Genomic DNA, 18,693 nt, shown 5'->3' with positions numbered 1-18,693 from the left:
AGAGTCTTCATTAAGAGTCTTGTACGGGTGTGCCCCATTGGGCGGTGGGAGGGGGGCGTGACTCAGTCTGTGTTTGCCTCATAACGGTTACATTTTGCACACATATTTGCACAATATCTCAGCAATATCTAAATGGGATAAATAAAATAAATCACATTTATTCAAGATTCATAAAGGGCTTTCTTATCTTATCTACTGTATATACAGTGCATACTACATTACTGGCATCTCGGTGGTGCAGAGACAGGGGTTCCAGTCAGTGGAGGAAGGTCTCCACGGACACGGTTATTTGTATGTAATGTTGGAAACGTTAAAAATGTCATGAGAACAGTAATGTAAATTATAATCTCAGACGAGATCATGGCCACCATCTCGTCAGTGCCGCAGAGAGCTTTGTTTATCAGCTAGTCCGGCAATAATTTAAATTATAAGCTCAGACCAGATCATAGGGAAGTCTCTGTGGCGCAGCGACTTTGACTTCAAAAGGGGTATCATGTGATGTTAACCCATTAACATTTCCATACTGCTAGTTGCATCATGCAAATGACCCTCCTGTATTCCATGAAGAGGGGTTGACGGAAAAACACTGTGGAAGATAGAGAACGAGAAGATTGATGAAGAGAAGGAGAGTGAGAAGATTGAGAGAAGACGAAGATGGAGGATTGGTAAACTCAAGAAAAAGATGAGAATGAGATTGAGAAAAATCTGGTGAAAACAAGACATTAAAAGATTTTAAAGGGGAAGGTGAAAAGCCCAAACATAGAATATAGATTTTTTTTCATATGTAGTGTAAGTTATAATCTTGGAAGATTTAGTGTCGTTGGCACAGCTGTTGGTAATCATCTCTAGAATGTGGCTCAAGTCCCACTATGCACTCATGGAAACCTTATGCTGCGTCATTTCATAATCTTTTGTCCATCTTCCTAAATATGAGTTATAAAAATCTCCCTGCAGATAGGACTGGACCCAGCGTTGACCACTAGGGACTCTCTCCTTCGCCATGGAGCAGGGACGCGGGAAGTGGATGTGCTTAGGGTGCTGCAGCACCCCCCCCCCCCCCCCCTGGCGGCCTCTGGCTGTAACTGCAAGTGAGAAGGTTTTCTGAACAAACCAATACTTTTTTTTTTTTGTATAATTTTATCATACAATATGATTTTTCATTAAATTATTGACATCCACCCTTTTTATGATATTTAGCATATTATCATTTCATTTTATTTCGAACATTGTCTGAGTAGGCTGACGTAGGCTATGACTTCACAACGCAGAACGATAGTTATGTTATTATAACTCTAGTTCTATGATTGTAGGCGTAGCCGTCTAGGCTTCGCCTTATGGGCTTGTCCCGTGCGCGCGCCCGCGCGCGCTGAAAATTCAAACTATGCACCTATCAGCGTGGGCACCGCCCACATTTCCCACGGTATCGTGTCTATATAACGCGGTGTATACCGTCGCTCATCCTCCACGCTTTTCTTTCAGCATTTGGAGGGTACAGCAGGTGGGAAACTAGACGGCTACGCCTACAATCATAGAACTAGAGTTATAATAACATAACTATCGTTCTATTTCATGTAGGCTACGCCGTCTAGGCTTCGCCTTATGGGCTAAGGTGAAGCTGCGAGCGGAGCCCGATCAATGTACTCCTGCTGGACCCCAGTCAAAACGACCTAAGTCACCAGAGCACATTAAGACTCAAAAAGCCAAGGAAGTGTAAAACACAACAGCTTTATAAAAACGAATTCCTCCTAGATCAAGCAGGCAATGATCAAGGGAGAAAAAAGTGAGTCTGTAAAGACTCCGGCTCTATTCCGTGCTTCATGGAACCCATGAAAAGGAAAAGAAAACCAGAGCAACACGGTTTCCATTAGGTCCGCTACCACCGGGGGCGGAGCTACGGAATTCGGCTCTTCAATAATGGGACTCTCTCGGCCGTTTCTTATTTGAAGAAAACGGCGGGAGTGCCTCACTGGTAAACAAAACCACCAGACAATTGGCGAGCCAATAGAAAACCCCCTAGCCTTGTTTTTAATTTGAAAAAAGGTGGGAGAGTAAGAGACTGGTAATCAAGACCAACTCGCCAGCCGGCGAGAGGAAATCCAACCACGCCGCTTTAAAGAACATGTCTATATTCTTAAGCCGTAAAAGGGGTCCCGGACTCTAGCACAGAGTTGCCGAGTGAGCCCCTGGACATGTCTAACATGTAAAAACGGACAAAGGGGCCGGGGGAAGACCAAGACGCAGCCGCGCAGATGTCTTCCACCGAAACGCCCTTGAGTAGAGCCGTTGAAGCGGCCACGCTCCGTGTGGAGTGAGCTTTAACGCCCAACGGTGGCGCCAAGCCCTGCCGAGAGTAGGCTAGGCAAACACCCTCACATACCCAGCGAGAAAACCGCTGCTTAGAGAGAGCGCGGCCCCTGCTAGCGTCGCTATAACACACAAACAACTGTTGTGTGGAGCGGAACGCTGCCGAGCGATTCACGTACATAGCCAACGCCCGAACCGGGCACAGGAGATGCAACTCCGCCCCCGCCTCACTAGAATGAGGCGGGGGGTGAAAAGCCTTAAGCACAATATCCCTCGACCGAAAAGAACTATTAATGTTCTTCGCAGGAACGCAGGATTAGGTCTGAGCAACGCGAAGGAGCTGTCCTCGTTTAGCAACAAGCAACTCGGGCTGACAGACAGAGCGGTTAGCTCACCGGCCCGCTTGGCAGAAACCAAGGCCAACAAGAGCGCCGTCTTGAATGACAGGGCATCCAAAGGGGCCTGGGAGAGAGACTCGAAAGGATCCCTGGACAATCCGCGCAACACGGTGGGGAGATCCCAGCGTGGTGTAAGCACGCGTGAAACAGGCCTAACCCGTCTAGCCCCACGCAAGAATCTCTTGACCAGTGGATGGCTGAAGATCGGTCCACCATCACAGCCTGCATGGCCAGCCGAAACGGCTGCCGCATAGACCTTGATAGTGGAGAAGGCCAAACCTTTTTCCAATAAGTTTTGCAGAAACGAAAGCACGCTTCCCACCTCGCATTGAGATGGGACAGCGTGGTTCGTCTCACACCAATTAGAGAAGGCGCACCACTTCGCCGCATAGAGGGAAGAAGTAGAAGGCGCACGAGCACTCTGAATAGTGTTGATAACCGTCTCAGGCAAACCTTTGCCCTGCAGGATCAACCTCTCAGGAGCCAAACCAACAGCCGTCCCGAGACATCGGGCGGGTGGTGCACCGTCCCGTGGGCCTGTGAAAGCGCATCCGGCCTGAATGGTACTGGCCAAGGCGCCGACCGCGAGAGCGCGGCAAGCTCTGGAAACCACAGAGCTGCACGGTTCTCCGGGGCCACTAATATCAGGGACAGTCTCTCCTGTCTGACCCGTTCCAGAAGAGGAAGGATCAGCTGGAGCGGGGGAAACGCATACAAGAGAGTCCGCGGCCAAGGTGTGTGTGCCAACGCATCTACCCCCAACGGGGGAAGATCCCGAGGGCTGAGGGAGAACCACCACCTGCAGTGCGTGTTCTCCCGGGACGCGAAGAGGTCCACCTGCGCTGTCCCGAACCTCTGCCAGATCAGTCTGACAATGTCGGGATGTAACCGCCACTCGTCTCGGCGGGGACCGCCTCGAGACATGAGGTCCGCCCCAAAGTTCTGGGCGCCCGCGATATGCAGGGCTCTCAGACTGCGGAGATACTGATGAGCCCAAAGCCAGAGCTCGACCGCCTTTCGGTGGAGAGCAGGGGAGCGGACTCCCCCCTGTCTGTTGATGTACGCCGCCGCCGACACGCTGTCTGTCCTGATCAGAACGTGGCGGCCGCGCACCAGGTGAAAGAAATGCAACAGCACTTTCCTCACAGCGTCGAGCTCCAACACATTTATGTGTGCTGTAGGGGGCGTGCGCCACTCGTCTCCGACCGAGTGAGAGAGGCACGTTCCTCCCCAACCCGTCAACGAGGCGTCCGTGAAGACCACTACGTAGGACGCCACCCTGCCCAGTGGAACACCCTTGAGAAGGGCGGAGGGTCCTTTCCAATATTCCAGGTCTGGCGACACCGAACGGGGGACGAGGAGCACCCTGAGCTTGTGTCGCCTGGGGTCCAACCGTTGGCGAGCAAACCACCGCTGGAGTCTGCGCATAAAAAGCAGACCCAGGGGGACCACGGGGTGGGCAGCTGCCATCAGCCCCAACAGGCGCATGGTGGACAGTGCGGTCACGTTTCTGCGAACGTGAAAACGGGAGAGCGCCGACAGGATGGCGTCTCGCCGAGGAGGCGAAAGCATCGCAGTCATGGTGGCTGAGTCTAGGCAAAGCCCCAAGTAGACTGTCTGCCGGCTGGGGAGCGGGGAGCTCTTCTCCCAGTTGATGGCAAAACCCAGGAAGGAGAGATGGTTTATCACCAACATGGTGTCCCTTCTCGCGGTCTCTTCTGAGTTGCTCAGAATAAGCAGATCGTCTAGGTAGAAGAGAATCCTCTTTCCCTGACGTCTGAGCGGTTCCAACGCCGTCTCCACACACTTCGAGAAGGTGCGCGGCGCCAGGGAATAGCCGAACGGCAGACACTGGTACTCGTACGCCATCCCCATAAAGGCAAAGCGGAGAAACTTCCTGTGCGCCTGCCGAACAGGGACGTGGAAGTAAGCATCCTTGAGATCCAGGGATGTGAACCAATCGTCCTCTCTCACACACCGGAACAATGCTCCGACCGTGAGCATTCTGAACTTCCTCGTGGCAACGAATCTGTTGAACACGCGAAGATCCAGAATAGGTCTCATTTCCCCTGACTTCTTGGAAACCAGGAAGTAGCGGGAATAAAAACCTAGGTGAGACTCGTGGGGGGGAACGACAGTGATGGCCCCCTTTACCAAGAGACGTGCAACCTCTGCTGCCAGAGCCGTGCTCGCAGCCGGGTCCCGTAGCGTGGTCTCCACCAACCCCATAAAGGGTGGGGGACGACGCTTGAACTGTATGGGATGGCCCCATCTCAACGTGGTGTCCAACCACGATGGCAGAACGCACCGCTCTTGCCAACACGCATAGCGGTTGGAGAGAGGGCGAGCCGACAGCTGAGGAAGACCGTCCAGGAATAACCCGTATTCCTCTGCCCCTACCGCCTTCACACTGCGTGTGGACCAAGGGGGGCTTCCCACGAAAGGGAGGAGGCTCAGCGAGCGTAGGAGACGTACCACAACTAGCAGTTGTAAAAACAACGAGCTGTCTAGACGTCGCGCTCGTGCCCGCTGAACAGGGAGCGAGCCGTCCGGCCGCAGCACCTGTGCGCATGCGCTGTCCGCAGGCTGTAGCCACAGCGCGCGGACCCATCTCCTCACCTATAATGTGGGGAACCAGGAGACCGTGCAACGAGTCTCTGATCCGTCCACGAGGCTCCAAGGGACGCCGCTTCTTAGAAGCAGGTGAACCAGAGGCCATGTGAACACGCCGTCCGACCGCCACCCTACAGCCACCGGGCTGAGAGGGGGAAAGAGGCAACATGGAGGAGCGCACCACAAGCGTAGGGCGCAGGTGGCCTGGGGAATATCGCTCTTTAGGTACCATGTAGTGCCGTTCGGCCGAACGGTCTTTACTCTTTTCTTTAATAGGGAAAGAAAAAGTAGGAGCAAGCGTCCGGAACTTCCCGGTCCGTGGCGCTGCTGCTCTCCCCATGCGCGGCGGCTGCGGCTGCTGCACCGGGGCTGGAGTCGGAGGCGGCCCCATGGAACGCTGGGACCGGCCTAGACCCCGCTTCCTCTCAGCCTGCTGGCGGGAGGAGCCCGTGAGAATCGTCCCGAACCGGGAACGATCCTCACGGACTGAGTGCTGGTGCGCGAGCACCTCGGAGAACCTGGGACCAAATAGGCCATCCGGCGCTAGTGGACCCTGGACGAGGCTGGCCCGCTCTCGTTCCGGCACCGCAGTGTGGGAGAGCCATATGACCCTTTGAATCATGGTAGCCCACGCCATATGCTGGCCGGCCGAAACGGCTATCGGCTGGCATAACTGGAGGATGGCGCTGGAAAAGCGGGAAACCGCCAGCCATCTCGCGGCTTCCTCCGGGCCGTAGGCCTCCCTGTCAGCCGACAAGGAGACCATGGCAGAGGAGAGCAGGGCGATGTTGTTGACCGCCGCCGCGGATTGAGAGGCACAAACGAACACCCTGTCCGTTAGGCCGACAATCTGCTTCTGGAGGCGGTCGGGGGGCAGCGGCTTTTCGTTAAGGAGCCATCCGGCGCCCGGACAGAGAAGCGCTGCCAGGGGAGGCTCCAGACGAGGGATCCCCCTCGCCTGAGCATCGGCCCACCCCTCCACGTTGGTCAAATCCGTGTAGGATCTTACCGGAGCCTTCAGGGTCGAAGGGTCCTCACCGGCAGCAATAAACAAGTGCTGCAAAGGCGGGAACAAGGGGCACTGGGTAACCCGCCGGGAAAAAGATGGGGTGCGAAAGCACTCGCCCTGCATATCGTCAGATACGGGGGCGAGAGGCGGGGCCGGCATGGGAATCCCTTTGATGGCCGCCGCCTCACCCATGATCTCCCGGAAGAGATCGGTCATCCGGCGCGGACCCTCGTGTTGTATGACGGTGGCGGTTGTAACCCGAGAGCGGGAAAAACCGGACGCCGAGTCGCCGAAGACGTCGTCCAGGGAGGCGTCGATGATGCCATCGTCGACGTCAGGTCCGAATAGGTCGATGGCGTCAGCCATTTCCACCGCAGGGGAAAAGAAGAGATGCCTGGAGAGGATCCCCTCTTCAGGCAGCTCCCGGCAGGCGACACAGGAGACGGGGGCCGCCATAGCAGCCGCGGCGTGGTCGGCGCCGAGGCACCAAAAGCACGCCAAGTGCCCGTCACCCGGTGCCAGGGAGGCGGGACAGGAGGCGCATAGGAGTCCTGAAAAGGACCTAGCTCTAGGAGCGCTCTCAGGTGGCCCTGAAAAGGGCCGTTTGTCCGCGGCCTCGCCCGGGCCGCTGCCACCGGCTTGGGAGATCCGTGTTGAAGTTCTCATCTTCTTAATAGTAGTTCTCAATTTCTCGCTGATAAGCACAAGTGCTGAAAGAAAAGGGAGGATGAGCGACGGTATACACCGCGTTATATAGACACGATACCGTGGGAAATGTGGGCGGTGCCCACGCTGATAGGTGCATAGTTTGAATTTTCAGCGCGCGCGGGCGCGCGCACGGGACAAGCCCATAAGGCGAAGCCTAGACGGCGTAGCCTACATGAAATAGAACTGTCGATAGCTGAATATCGTACTATGCTGATTTTACATAAGCATGTTGGTGTTCAACATCTGTTGTAGTGAACATTCTAAAACTGGTGTAAAATGTTGCTGCCATATTAATAGACACGTTGAATGTTATCGTTATGATTCTGGAATCCCGCTCGTAAACTGGTTGGCAAAAAAAGAGCAAAGACGGGCGGTTCACTTGACGGAAAAACCGTCACTTTCCTCATATCAGACAACTCGTAACTCTGGAGGAAAATGAAGGCTTTCTATTGTCACTTTCCTTTGTAAAGCTTTAGAAATAACTTCCTGAATCCTTGTTATAACGCCGTGTATAATCCCGGACCGCAACCGCTTGTCGGCATGTTGTTAGTGTGTGAAATTCAGCACAGTATCAGCCGAGTTGACTCTAATTTCCTCATTGTTTACTTGCTAACGTTTGTGAATAACAGTGGCTAGTTGGCAGAACTCTTTTTACACACGAGTCGAGTGTTTATCAGAGCGGATCCCTGAATGTGACGTCACCCGTCATCTCGTCTCTGTAAACAATTGATGTTGCGCTACATTTATTATGACGTCATTTTATAGATTCTCTCAGCACCCCCCCCCTCGGACTGACTTCCCGCGTCCCTGCCATGGAGACAACCTAATCGACCTAGAATTGCCGTTGCAATTAGCATGACCCATATCGATCATTTCCTTTTCAAAAGAAATTCAACCCAGGTTTCCATGGCGATAAACCGCCTCAGGTGATGGTCGCCTCAGGGGATGGATCGCCTAGGCAACGTCTCCCATGTGGTCCGAAATTAGAATTGTCATTAAAATGGAATAATATTTTGAAAATAACTATCAAAATATATTGGATTGCAGGAAATTAGTAGTTAGATTTCTCAACACCCATCAAGTTAGAGTGAGAACAAAGGACATTAGAATGCACTCTGACAATTTTATAAACAGAAAATGGTTGACAAATAATTTGAGAATCAAACAAATCACTAATTCGTGTTCACAATGGTTGCAAAGAAACCATTGTTTTTGTGCAGCTCAAAGGAAACTTGGCAGCAAGTACTTTTAATAAACGTATGACACATTGTGGTAGTAGGCAGAGTCCACTAAATATAATCAAAATAACCATTACAACTTGTGGATATTACTGCTTGAACCATGTTCATCTATTCCTTTAAGGAACAATGCAAGCCCTCTGCAGACAAAAACTGTTACGAGACATGGTCGTGCTGAAGAGCCATTATCTTTCCTAGATTTAGCCTTTAACACAAGGGGCTAGTGCAGAGAGGCTATGGATGTGTCCTTAGAGTGTTGGGTGTGTGAACCACTCTGGACAGTGCTGGACGCGTTTGAACTCAAATGCAGATCAACGATGACTGTGGGACATTGTTTAATCAAATAAATCAATACATTTGTAGCCGCTACACAATTGGCACCACATTGCACAATGATGTCCAAATTGCCAGATTCCAATGAAAATGGTTCCTGGTGCCTGCGCGTGTCCTTAGCCCTCAAATGCAAGAGGAAAACGGAATCCAAGACCTGGCCACGAACATGTCCATAACAAGGTAAATTGCAGAGGTAAAGTCCTAGATCCTGCCAAGGATTTGCATGACGGCAACAGTGGTGCTTTGGCCAAAGATGAAGGCTCCACACAGCAAGGTTATCACACCCCATGTAGTGAGAACAACTCTGAAAAAAAAAGGGAAGGCAATTACAACTCCGGTCCAATAGAAGAAATTAGTAAACTTATTTTCATAACCTTTGAAAACTCACAGCAGTAATCTTTTTTAGTATTTATAAAAAACACTTTTCAATGAAGGTTGCCCCAAAAGTGGGCAAACCTATAGTGATAGAAATATGACTGTTCATTGGAGCAGTTAAGAGACTTTAATGCATAAATGTTGCAGGCGAAACCAAATCCTCACCTGGTCTTGAAGGACACAGGCTCCGACTGCATGGCATATATCAAACACAGACCTGCATGAGACAAGTACAAGGTTCAGAGGTGTAGCAAACACAAACCAGACAATGACTTGCTCCGCTGCACTCCTCTTACCGGGGAAGATGAAGATGAAGGCGGCGCTGACCCCGCCGATGACGCTGATTATCTTGCTGATGTCCGGGACAAACATGGCGATGAGGAGGGTGAGCGCGATCCACAGGAAGGACAGGACGCAGCGGCTGCGGACCTCAACCGTCTCTGGCACCGAGCCGTCGCGACCCGCCCACCACTTCAGTATGGGGTCCTGCATCACAGACCTGCATTGCAAAGCATCGTCAACCTCTGTCCACAAAAGGCCCTCAAATCATCCAATGCCTCTCCCTTCCACTATGGAGTTAACGTTTCATAACCAAGGCCCCGGGTCTTCAGCCTGACCCACCTGCCGAGAAGTAGAATTATGGGATAGATGGTGAGGATGGAGATTCCAAACAGCAGCCTGGCGATGACCATAAGCATGTCGTCCCCGTTGTAGGACATCAGAATGTCTGGTTTCACCGCCGGGCCAAAGGTAAGGAATCCATAAATTCCTGTGTCAGAGACGAGTACAATTTGTTAAACTGTATGCAAGTAATAGGGCTGTTGTACACAACAGCCCCCCACAATCCATCAAAGAAGTGTGTCCAAACTGCCATTGACATGCATTGGCATGCTTAGGCCAGCCAGCTGCATTACTTTTTAATACTTTTACATGATGAAAACGACAAAGTAATATGCGAAAATGCAGTGCATAGAATTAGAGATAATAAGTGTTAGTTTCTAATTTGTATAAATATTCTGACCAGTTAGAGTGTAGATGAGGAGGCAGATGATCATTGAGACCACAGAGATGAAGACCCAATGGGATAGCTTCTGGTTCTTCATGCTGCTAAAGATCGCAATGGAAGCCTCATGACACTAGAAGACACACGGCATAAAGATTCACTGGATTTAGCATGGCAAAGAAAGCCCATAGCAAGATATGCTAAAGTACACCACCTGGTTTTGATGATTGCTCAAGAGGGCACATGATTATACAAACAATATCAAGTTTGGTAAATAACACACGCGCACACGCACGGCACCAGTCAACCTTTAGATTAGCAATCACTTAACACCCTCTGCTAGAAACTCCAGTTCAAAGCAATTCTCTTGTCAAGAAATGTCAAGATGTATAGTTGGGCAATTCAACAACATCAAAATAGCACACGTTCCCTGCAGTAGATAGCAAACTAAAATAGCGACACCATTTTGCCCTTGTAAGCTCACACAAAGGTATGATCAGCTTTTATCCTAGCCGTTCCTCTAGCAGGGGTATGTAATGGGCTTATCCTTCATGGACTTATAGTATGACTAAACCAATTAATAGAGACACTACACAAAACAGTACAGAAACGTATACCATGTGTCAATTCACACATTTTACAAGAGGTCAAAGCAAACGGCATGCTAGAAATGCTCCACTCACTTGAAAACCAAAGCAGATGGTTGGGATAACACTCAGCATTGACGCCCAGGATTTTATTCTGTTGAGGCAGAAAGGAAAAGCCACATAACATGAAGTTTAGCCATCAATCAGAGGCCAACACCTGGTCAGCACAATTATTAAACCATTACCGAGCCAACCAGCACAGGAGAGTTGGATCCATCCCCAGGTCCCCAATCGACTATGCATCACGCCCCTCAACTAATGCCAGCTCACACTACAGGAGTGTTGGGTCTTTTCAAAATCCCCTCCCAGGAGAGCAGCTCTTCTGATCCATGTCAAAATCTATGTTAATTATAAACCACTGAGGTACCACAAACACTAGATCAAGGTTGGAAAGAGAATTTCTCTGGGGCACATCACACGATTTCTAAAGCACGCTCAAGCAAGGGTTACTTCCGCACACGTTACCAAGTGCTACAGGAGTGTGGCTCCTCCAGCGTGAGTCAGAGCCTACATAGGAATAGGTTACATCCTACCAGTCTTTGTTTAATGTACACTGATCAGTCTAATTTTTAAAGAAGATGACATTGAAAACAAGCTCCATTCTCAGAACATTGCATTGGCTATCGAAGGATATATGGCAAGGAGACAACTCTGTGCTCTACTTGAAGTCTAATCACGGGCCAAACCAAATCAGCTGCACGTCCAACTTTGTTGGATTCTTGTGTTCTCGTTCATTGGTGTGACATTCTTGCAGAACAATGAGTCACTGTAGAAGTTATCCCGACTCTGACAATGTCTTCACTGAAATAGGCCTCAAATAATGCGTCTTTGGCCAAATGGAAGTAGTCTGATATCAGAATCTGTGCTTGTGGGACATGCCAACATTGTCAACGGAAGAACTTGCACCAGAAAATACAACTGAGTCCATCAGTGTTTGTTTAAATAAGCTGGTCATTGGCATGAGAACTCATTCATAAACAGTTTGCCAGGTGGTTGATAAGCGTGTTGGGGCCTTTCTGACCCCATTACTGGATGGCAGGCATGGGCTATTAAACAGATAACAGCCCAAAAATACCTTGTTTTGTGCAAGTTTTAGTTTGAGATTGATTTTTCTTCAGGCGTTTTGCGTTATGATTGTCATCCAATTATGTTTTTGGGCTGTGCATTCCTTTTAGGCACGAGACTTGATAGCCTTCTTGACTTAAGGAACAGTGATCCACTTATTTACATGACCTAGATAACAAAATAAGACTCTTTATCAGGCTCCCGAACCATTATTATTTATTGAAATGTTTCCCCCTTATCAGAGCTTATCAAAGTAATGGTTATTGATGACTTCTTCCAACTAGTTTTCATCCATAACAATACTGAAGGAAAGAAAATGGATAAATATAACTTTAAAAAGCCAAATATTCACCGCCTTACCCGCCGTTGTCGGGGGGGCTGCTGTGGACGAGTGGGGGAGGCAAGGTGTGGTACTTGATTATGATGGCGGTGGTCAGGTAGCTGGCTGCCAGCGTACCGAGCACACTAGGTGAAACAAAGGAGGAGAAAAAAAACAGTTAGAAACAAACAAAAGAAAAACTCAGTCAGAAACATGAACAATCACGTTCGATACTTCAATTTGTCTAAGAAACTGCATACTTGGATCAAAGTCCTCCTCTAGAAGGAGGACAATTCTTAGACACCTCCGGCAGGCCTGTTCGGGCCCCCCCCCAACCCACCTGATGTACTTGAGGATGCTGATCTCCTTTGACAAGGACAGAGGGAGGAGGAGGAAGAGGCACAGCAGAAGGAGGACAAAGCGATGGTCCGTGTACCAGTGGTGTGGCATCTCCGACTCTGGCAGATCACTCACCAGCTCGTATACGGACAGACACACTGAGAAACACACACACAAAGTCAGCTTCTCCCAACTTGCCATGGGCTTACCATTGAGCCTCCAGGACCGTAGGCCACAGGACAGGCGAATCAGGCCACATTTCACATCCAAATAAACAATGGGAAAATAGAACTGCTACGGTCACACAAATTATGCACAGCCCTTGACCGCCACAGGCCAGCCACCGCCCTTATCCGACAATTTGCAGTAACACATCTGTTGGGGGGTATGGCATTAGTGTCCCAGAGAGATTATGAGCTTAGCATTTATTCAAAACGTTTTTCAAATTCTTTTAGATATCAATACTTTTATGTCCCCAAGTAGTTTCCAGTGCCTGTCCACTTCTCAATTGTAATTGAGCATTTGGTTGATTTTAAGAAGATGACTTTCCAAAAAAAAAAAAAAAAAATCCCAGACATTAGGATTCCAAGGGGCGTTTAACTTTGACGCATATTATAGCACCCCCTATACCAATTTTAGCACCAAACCTTTTGGAGACCCAAGATTCAGGGATACATTCATGTTTGAGAAATGTAAGAACTTTTCTACAATCAGTGGCTCTGCTATAAGCATTTGAAATAGAAAAAAATATACATGCCCAGTACAAAACCAATTCTGATTCTGCTAACAAGTCAAGCTTGGTAAGGGCGACTACTTGCCTGGCTCCGCCCGCCCAAGTAATTCCTCTCATTTTATTTCCCTTCAGTACTAGGTCTGGGTCTGCGGTATGTTAGTGGGTTTTCTCCGTCTAAATTTTCTACGTCCAATCAGCGAACGGAGGGAGTGGCTGAGATCAATGACGTTAAAGTGAGCTCTCGTTGACGGACATCTTCACGCAGTGTTTGGTTTGTGTACAGCCTGCACGCAACGTGATTCCCGGCCAAACCTGGGCAGATCCAATAGTTTCAACTTCAGACACCCGCCTTCAAGTGAGTTAACATTTGTCAATTGAGTAGGTACAGACTCTGTGCAAATGAAATGAAGTACGAGAGTCTGGTAGGACCAGGCTAGGCGACTACAGGTATCCAGGTCAAATATATGCTATAAACCCATTGATAGCAATAAATTGCCATAATTGATATGAGACAAAAGTGCAGTGTTTTTCAACCTGTGGTACGTGTACTAAAGTGTAGTTCGTCTAAGGGATTTTATTCTTGAAATAGACAAATCTACAATAGTTTAACATTGTGTTAACTGAATGCACTCGGCGATGTACTGCTGAGCAGCCTAGCCAATGTTTTCTACCCACTGTTCCCGGCCTTCTTGCAGTAATACTTGTTAACATCTATTTGTACACTTAAATTAAAAGGTTTTGAACCACTGATCTAGCGGCTGGCATTCAATTGCAGTCGTCCACAATTTACTTTTAGAATGGTGTCTTTTTTTATATCCCAGTGTGGAAAGATGTATCCGCCAAGCACTTGTTTGAAAAGCAACAATGCCTCTATCCCATGGCAAATGGTCAAATCTATCCACTACTGACTTCTGTTAAAATTGGACCCTGATTCGGGATACTTCACCTGCCAAATTTCTACTCACATTTCTCCAGCTGATCGTCCACTATGACCAGAAAGGCAACAGAGATGATGAAGAGGTTGAAAATGTAGCATATCTCGCAGAGCTGGCCGATGGAGGGCCCACACAGCCCCTTGACCACCCCCTGGTAGGTGCACTGGCCGCTGATGGCAGACGAGTAGCCCAGTATGATGAGGCCGCTGATCAGGAACACCAGAGAGACCTGATGGCGAGAACATGTCTTAAAGATGAAACGTGTTCCGGTTACAGCCAACATACCCAGACATTCCGTTTGAATATCCCAGAGAGAATATCTATGCAAGGGCGCTAGGTAGGGCTGGGCGATTAATTGAATTTCAATCACGATTTTAGCATCAAACGATAACTAAACTAATATAATTAAGGTTTCGATTATTATTTCTCTTATGTTTTATAGAAAGTGCACAACAGCTGGATACATATTATTTTACATTTGAACATTTTCTTTGACCATTGTGTATTTTTTTTATTTTTTTATTTTTAAAAAGGGAAAATATCAAAGTTCTCAGTTACAAAGTGTTTTTGGGAGAGACATGCTGAATAAATACATATTTTCAAACACAATATATAATCGTTTGAATAATCGTGATTTTAATATTGACCAAAATAATCTTGATTATGATTTTTTCCATAATCGAGCAGCCCTAGCGCTATGCGTCCAAGAACGCTTCACGTCAATTCCGTCGAGGTTATGGCAGCCATCATCAGAATGGCCAAATACGGAATTACCAAATTACAATTTTTTGTGAGGCGAGTGCTCAACTATATTGTTCTTAAGTTTTACTCTTTTTTTTCTTCTTTTTTATTCTAAAAACTTTAGGAGCCATCTCCTTCCTTCCAGTCAAATTGTAAATATTTGAAACTTGATTCTACTTTTTAAATATTTTTTACAATGGAAGTCACTCTGACACTTCAACTACTTCAGACTTCATTACTTGGTCAACATAACCTTCGTTCAAACAAATCAACACACTTGTATCTTCAATTAAATCAAAACAAAATTTCGATATCATTTATACATTTTTTTATAAATCCGTTTACTTTCGTACCCGCTTTGTATATTTAGTCGTATTCCGTTGAGGCTAGAGCTTGTGAAGTCACGTCGCATACACAGAGGCTAGGTGCTTGATACAAATCCTGGTGTTCTCCCATTTTATGAGCTTATTTCAATGAACTAGATGTGAAGGAATAAGGACGGACGGACACGATCTGTTAACCCTTAACTTTATTTGTTTCTAACCATTTCTATTTAATGGTGTGCATGTTTACTCCATCACTTAATTTAAGCCCTTAAACCATGTGGCTTTAACAAAACATATTTTTAACCTCACTTTGCACTACAGCACCTACCGCATTTTTATGCATGAAATGCATTTTCTACTTAGTTTTTGATATTCAATCATTAAGGAAGCCAATAAACCCCCTACCATAGGGCTTTAATGTATTTTTGGTTTAATAACATTTCAATGTTCAAACAAATTCAAAAGACACCAACAAGCTCTACCTAGTAATAACTTAGTGATGCAGGTAGCAATGTTTATCCTTTAATGGCGATCCGTCCCTCACAATAGCACCTTTAGGATTTATCAACAGGTAAAAAGCACTGGTCCTGCCGTGAAATTCACTCAAAGCTTTGCACAATGTTCAAACCACCCACTTGCCTTGTGATGATTGGACGTAAGCCTACCCTCATACTTTGAAACCGTGCGTGTTCAGAAGCTTTTAGGCTGCTTTGAAACCAAGTCGCACTCTCACTGATGAGTGGATCTGAAAGCCACTGACGTGATATGGTTGTTTTCCCATATTGAACCAATTCAGAAAATCATCAGTTGATAAAAACTAGATTCTGCCGCGGCCGCTGCCCGCTCCGTTTACAGGTAGTGAAAGATATACACTATGAAGGCACTTTATTTTCAGAATAGACCTCTGAAGAATAAGTCCCGCCTCAGAAGCTCCTGGTTCCATCGGTCAAATGTCTATGGGAAATAACATGGGGGTTTTGAATGACTTGGGTTTTAGATTGTCGATGCTGTTAAATTAGTAAACAATTATAAATGATACTTTAACGGCACCGAAATTCCAAAACCCAAGTGGAATCGAGATGGAAAAAGTGTGTAGTTCAAAACATGAGCAGCTTTACTTCTTCGCCACCTGCAGAGTTTGTTATGTACGTTCATTCAAAAACCCCATGTCATTTCTTGTAGACAATTGACCGATGGAACCAGGAGCCTCGGAGGCGGGACTTATTCACTGACGTTTAAATTAGATGAGACTTATTCTTCAGAGGTCTATTTTCTGATATTCGTTTGGAAACGTAACAAGTATTCGAAGCTTGGAATTATGTCTTCGGGCCAGCCCTAATGGACAGGACGGGAAGAGGAACTGAATTTGGTGGGAACAGTGGGAAAGTACTAAAACCAAAACTCTAATTTCAACCTGAGGAAAAACTGATTCAATTAAACACAACAACTCTCCTATTACCTACCAGACATGTTGCACCATTTACAGTCTACTTGGCATGAGTAGCCTAACGGCAGATAAGACTAAAAAACAAACCCAGGTCCTTCATTTATTTATTTGAGCATAAAGAGGATAGGCTGGGACGGTGTAAATGGTAACTGCGGCATAGCTACAATTTCATCTAATTTAAACATATTTTCAAGAGAAAAGTTGAGAGCTGAGAATTCGCTCTTACTCTAATTTATTATCATTTTTCTTCTAAAAATGATTTTGTCCATAAAATGTTGTCAGCTAGGCTGGTCAAATGTATACAGACTGAAATGTGAACAGCCAATAAATCTAAAATAACCCAGTAAAACCATGTCAAGACCAATACCTGCAAATTTCACAGAGCAGGAAATAACATTAGCCCAAACACTATTGAAAAGGGTTTAGTGGCCAATGGACCCATTTAAAATGGGCAACTGGAGCCTGGATGTCTGACAGCCACGGTGTTAGCTCCCCTCAACCTGCACTAATGGAGATGACGAGGTCGGAGGTCAAAAGGATAAAGTAGGCGGGAGGCCATTATGGGCACAAGGTGAATAAAGAGATCATTTAATTGCAAGGCGAATGGTCAGTCCCCATTCCTTATGGTCCTTTTGGCTGTAGTAACTAAATGGCAGAGTTGGAATGAATGTCCAAACTGCTCCGTTTCCAACAGACCCCTGACCCGCTCTGAAGCAGACTTATAATACAACTTGATAACGGCTTGAGTCATACTCCTGTCCAAGAGAAAGGATTAAGTGAACATCGTGCAGTCATGGAGAAGGAGGTCACTTGATAAGGCAGTATCGTATCAATAGTTGCGCCATTATGTCATGTAGGTATTCACTTTACAGAAGAAGCCTAAAGAAGAATCACTCAGCGGGGATGGAATGAACCCACTGTTCAGAGCAAACCTTTAATGAAAGGAAGAAATAGCCAGCTGACTTAAATAGTCAAGTGTAGACCTTTGTCACAGATAGCATACAGGGTTTTCTGATGAATACGACAGCACTTCAAAACTAAGCCCTGAAATTCATGAAAAGCAACAAAAGCCTTGGCCCTCCTAGATGTCAAAAGGACTGGTAGTCTAATATAAAAAAATCACATTGCTGTTTGGTTTCAGTCAAAATCAAAGACCCAGACGAAAGGACGAATGAAAAACTACTAAAATCAAATTGACAAGTTATAGAAAAATTAACATCTCTAAAGCAATTAGTCAAAATTTAAATAGATTGTGTTCCAAACTAGAGGTTTGCAGTACGCTCCAAGTTGAAGGTCCATTTCAATGCAATCAAAGACCTCACTTAATGGCCTGAAAAGTGTGTGTGGAAGTGTGTGGGAAAATGAAACATTGCCATTATGTGAAAGTGACCATCTCACTACTTCTTTAAACCACACAAAAAATGTGTTCCAGTTGTTTCGTTATACAAATCTTATTGTAGCCTCTCTTACTCACCAACTTGTTAATGATTGTTTTGACATCACCTGCTAGAACCCAGCAAAGCATGGCCCAGGATACGTGTGAAAAATAATAGATAAATCTGTTGTATGACCAACCAGCTCAACGGTGATGGCGCTTCGGATCCCACCAGCTCTCTCGAAGGCCCAGGGGAAATTCAGCAGCCCGGCGCCCAGGGCAGATTTCAGCATGATACAAATGGCCCCCAACGAACCGAGCCGAGGACCGTCCACGGTGAGCGCGGGCTTGGCTGAAACAGATGTCAGTAAGCTAATGCTCTCTCGAGCCAACTCCTCCATGCTTCAACGGGTGGACACGCTCGCGGCCTAATTACGAACTTCTTGGCGCAAACTTTTGCTGCTCAGGTGTCGAACGCCGTGCTCACATCGGCCTGCCCTCTCTTTAAGACAGGTGACCTGATGCGGTGAGAAGGGAGGGGCTGTAGGCGGGCTGCAGTGCTAATGCCGTGCCCAAATATAAAGGCGTTCCCTTCCACACACGTGCTATCTTCTCCTTTGCATTTGATCTTGTTAAACCACCCATTATAATCGTAGTCATGCCATAATCTTATAATCTACAAGGCTTGCATTCGTAATGACAAATTATACACAGTTTAACATCAGTAATTGACGACCATAAGGTAGGTTGCCTCTAGGGATGGACAGAGAAAGAGCAGCAGGTTG

At 47.1% G+C, this 18,693-nt stretch overlaps 1 protein-coding gene across 1 annotated transcript; it reads right to left on the bottom strand.

The window, feature by feature from the left end:
* Nucleotides 1-8,588: 8,588 nt before the first annotated feature.
* On the bottom strand, nucleotides 8,589-18,467 carry slc38a8a (solute carrier family 38 member 8a). The gene is made up of 10 exons (XM_030365132.1): nucleotides 18,109-18,467; nucleotides 14,050-14,248; nucleotides 12,353-12,509; nucleotides 12,054-12,158; nucleotides 10,665-10,722; nucleotides 10,000-10,114; nucleotides 9,600-9,747; nucleotides 9,275-9,477; nucleotides 9,144-9,195; nucleotides 8,589-8,907 (listed from the first exon to the last, which is right to left on the bottom strand). The coding sequence occupies exons 1-10, from the start codon at nucleotides 18,307-18,309 to the stop codon at nucleotides 8,805-8,807; spliced, it is 1,341 nt and encodes a 446-aa protein (XP_030220992.1). The 5' UTR covers nucleotides 18,310-18,467; the 3' UTR covers nucleotides 8,589-8,804.
* Nucleotides 18,468-18,693: the final 226 nt, after the last annotated feature.

This window comes from Gadus morhua, chromosome 9, assembly GCF_902167405.1.
Source record: "Gadus morhua chromosome 9, gadMor3.0, whole genome shotgun sequence".
Lineage (NCBI taxonomy): Eukaryota > Metazoa > Chordata > Actinopteri > Gadiformes > Gadidae > Gadus > Gadus morhua.
Note: the sequence above shows the minus strand (reverse complement) of the source record. Positions and strands in the feature narration are given on the sequence as shown.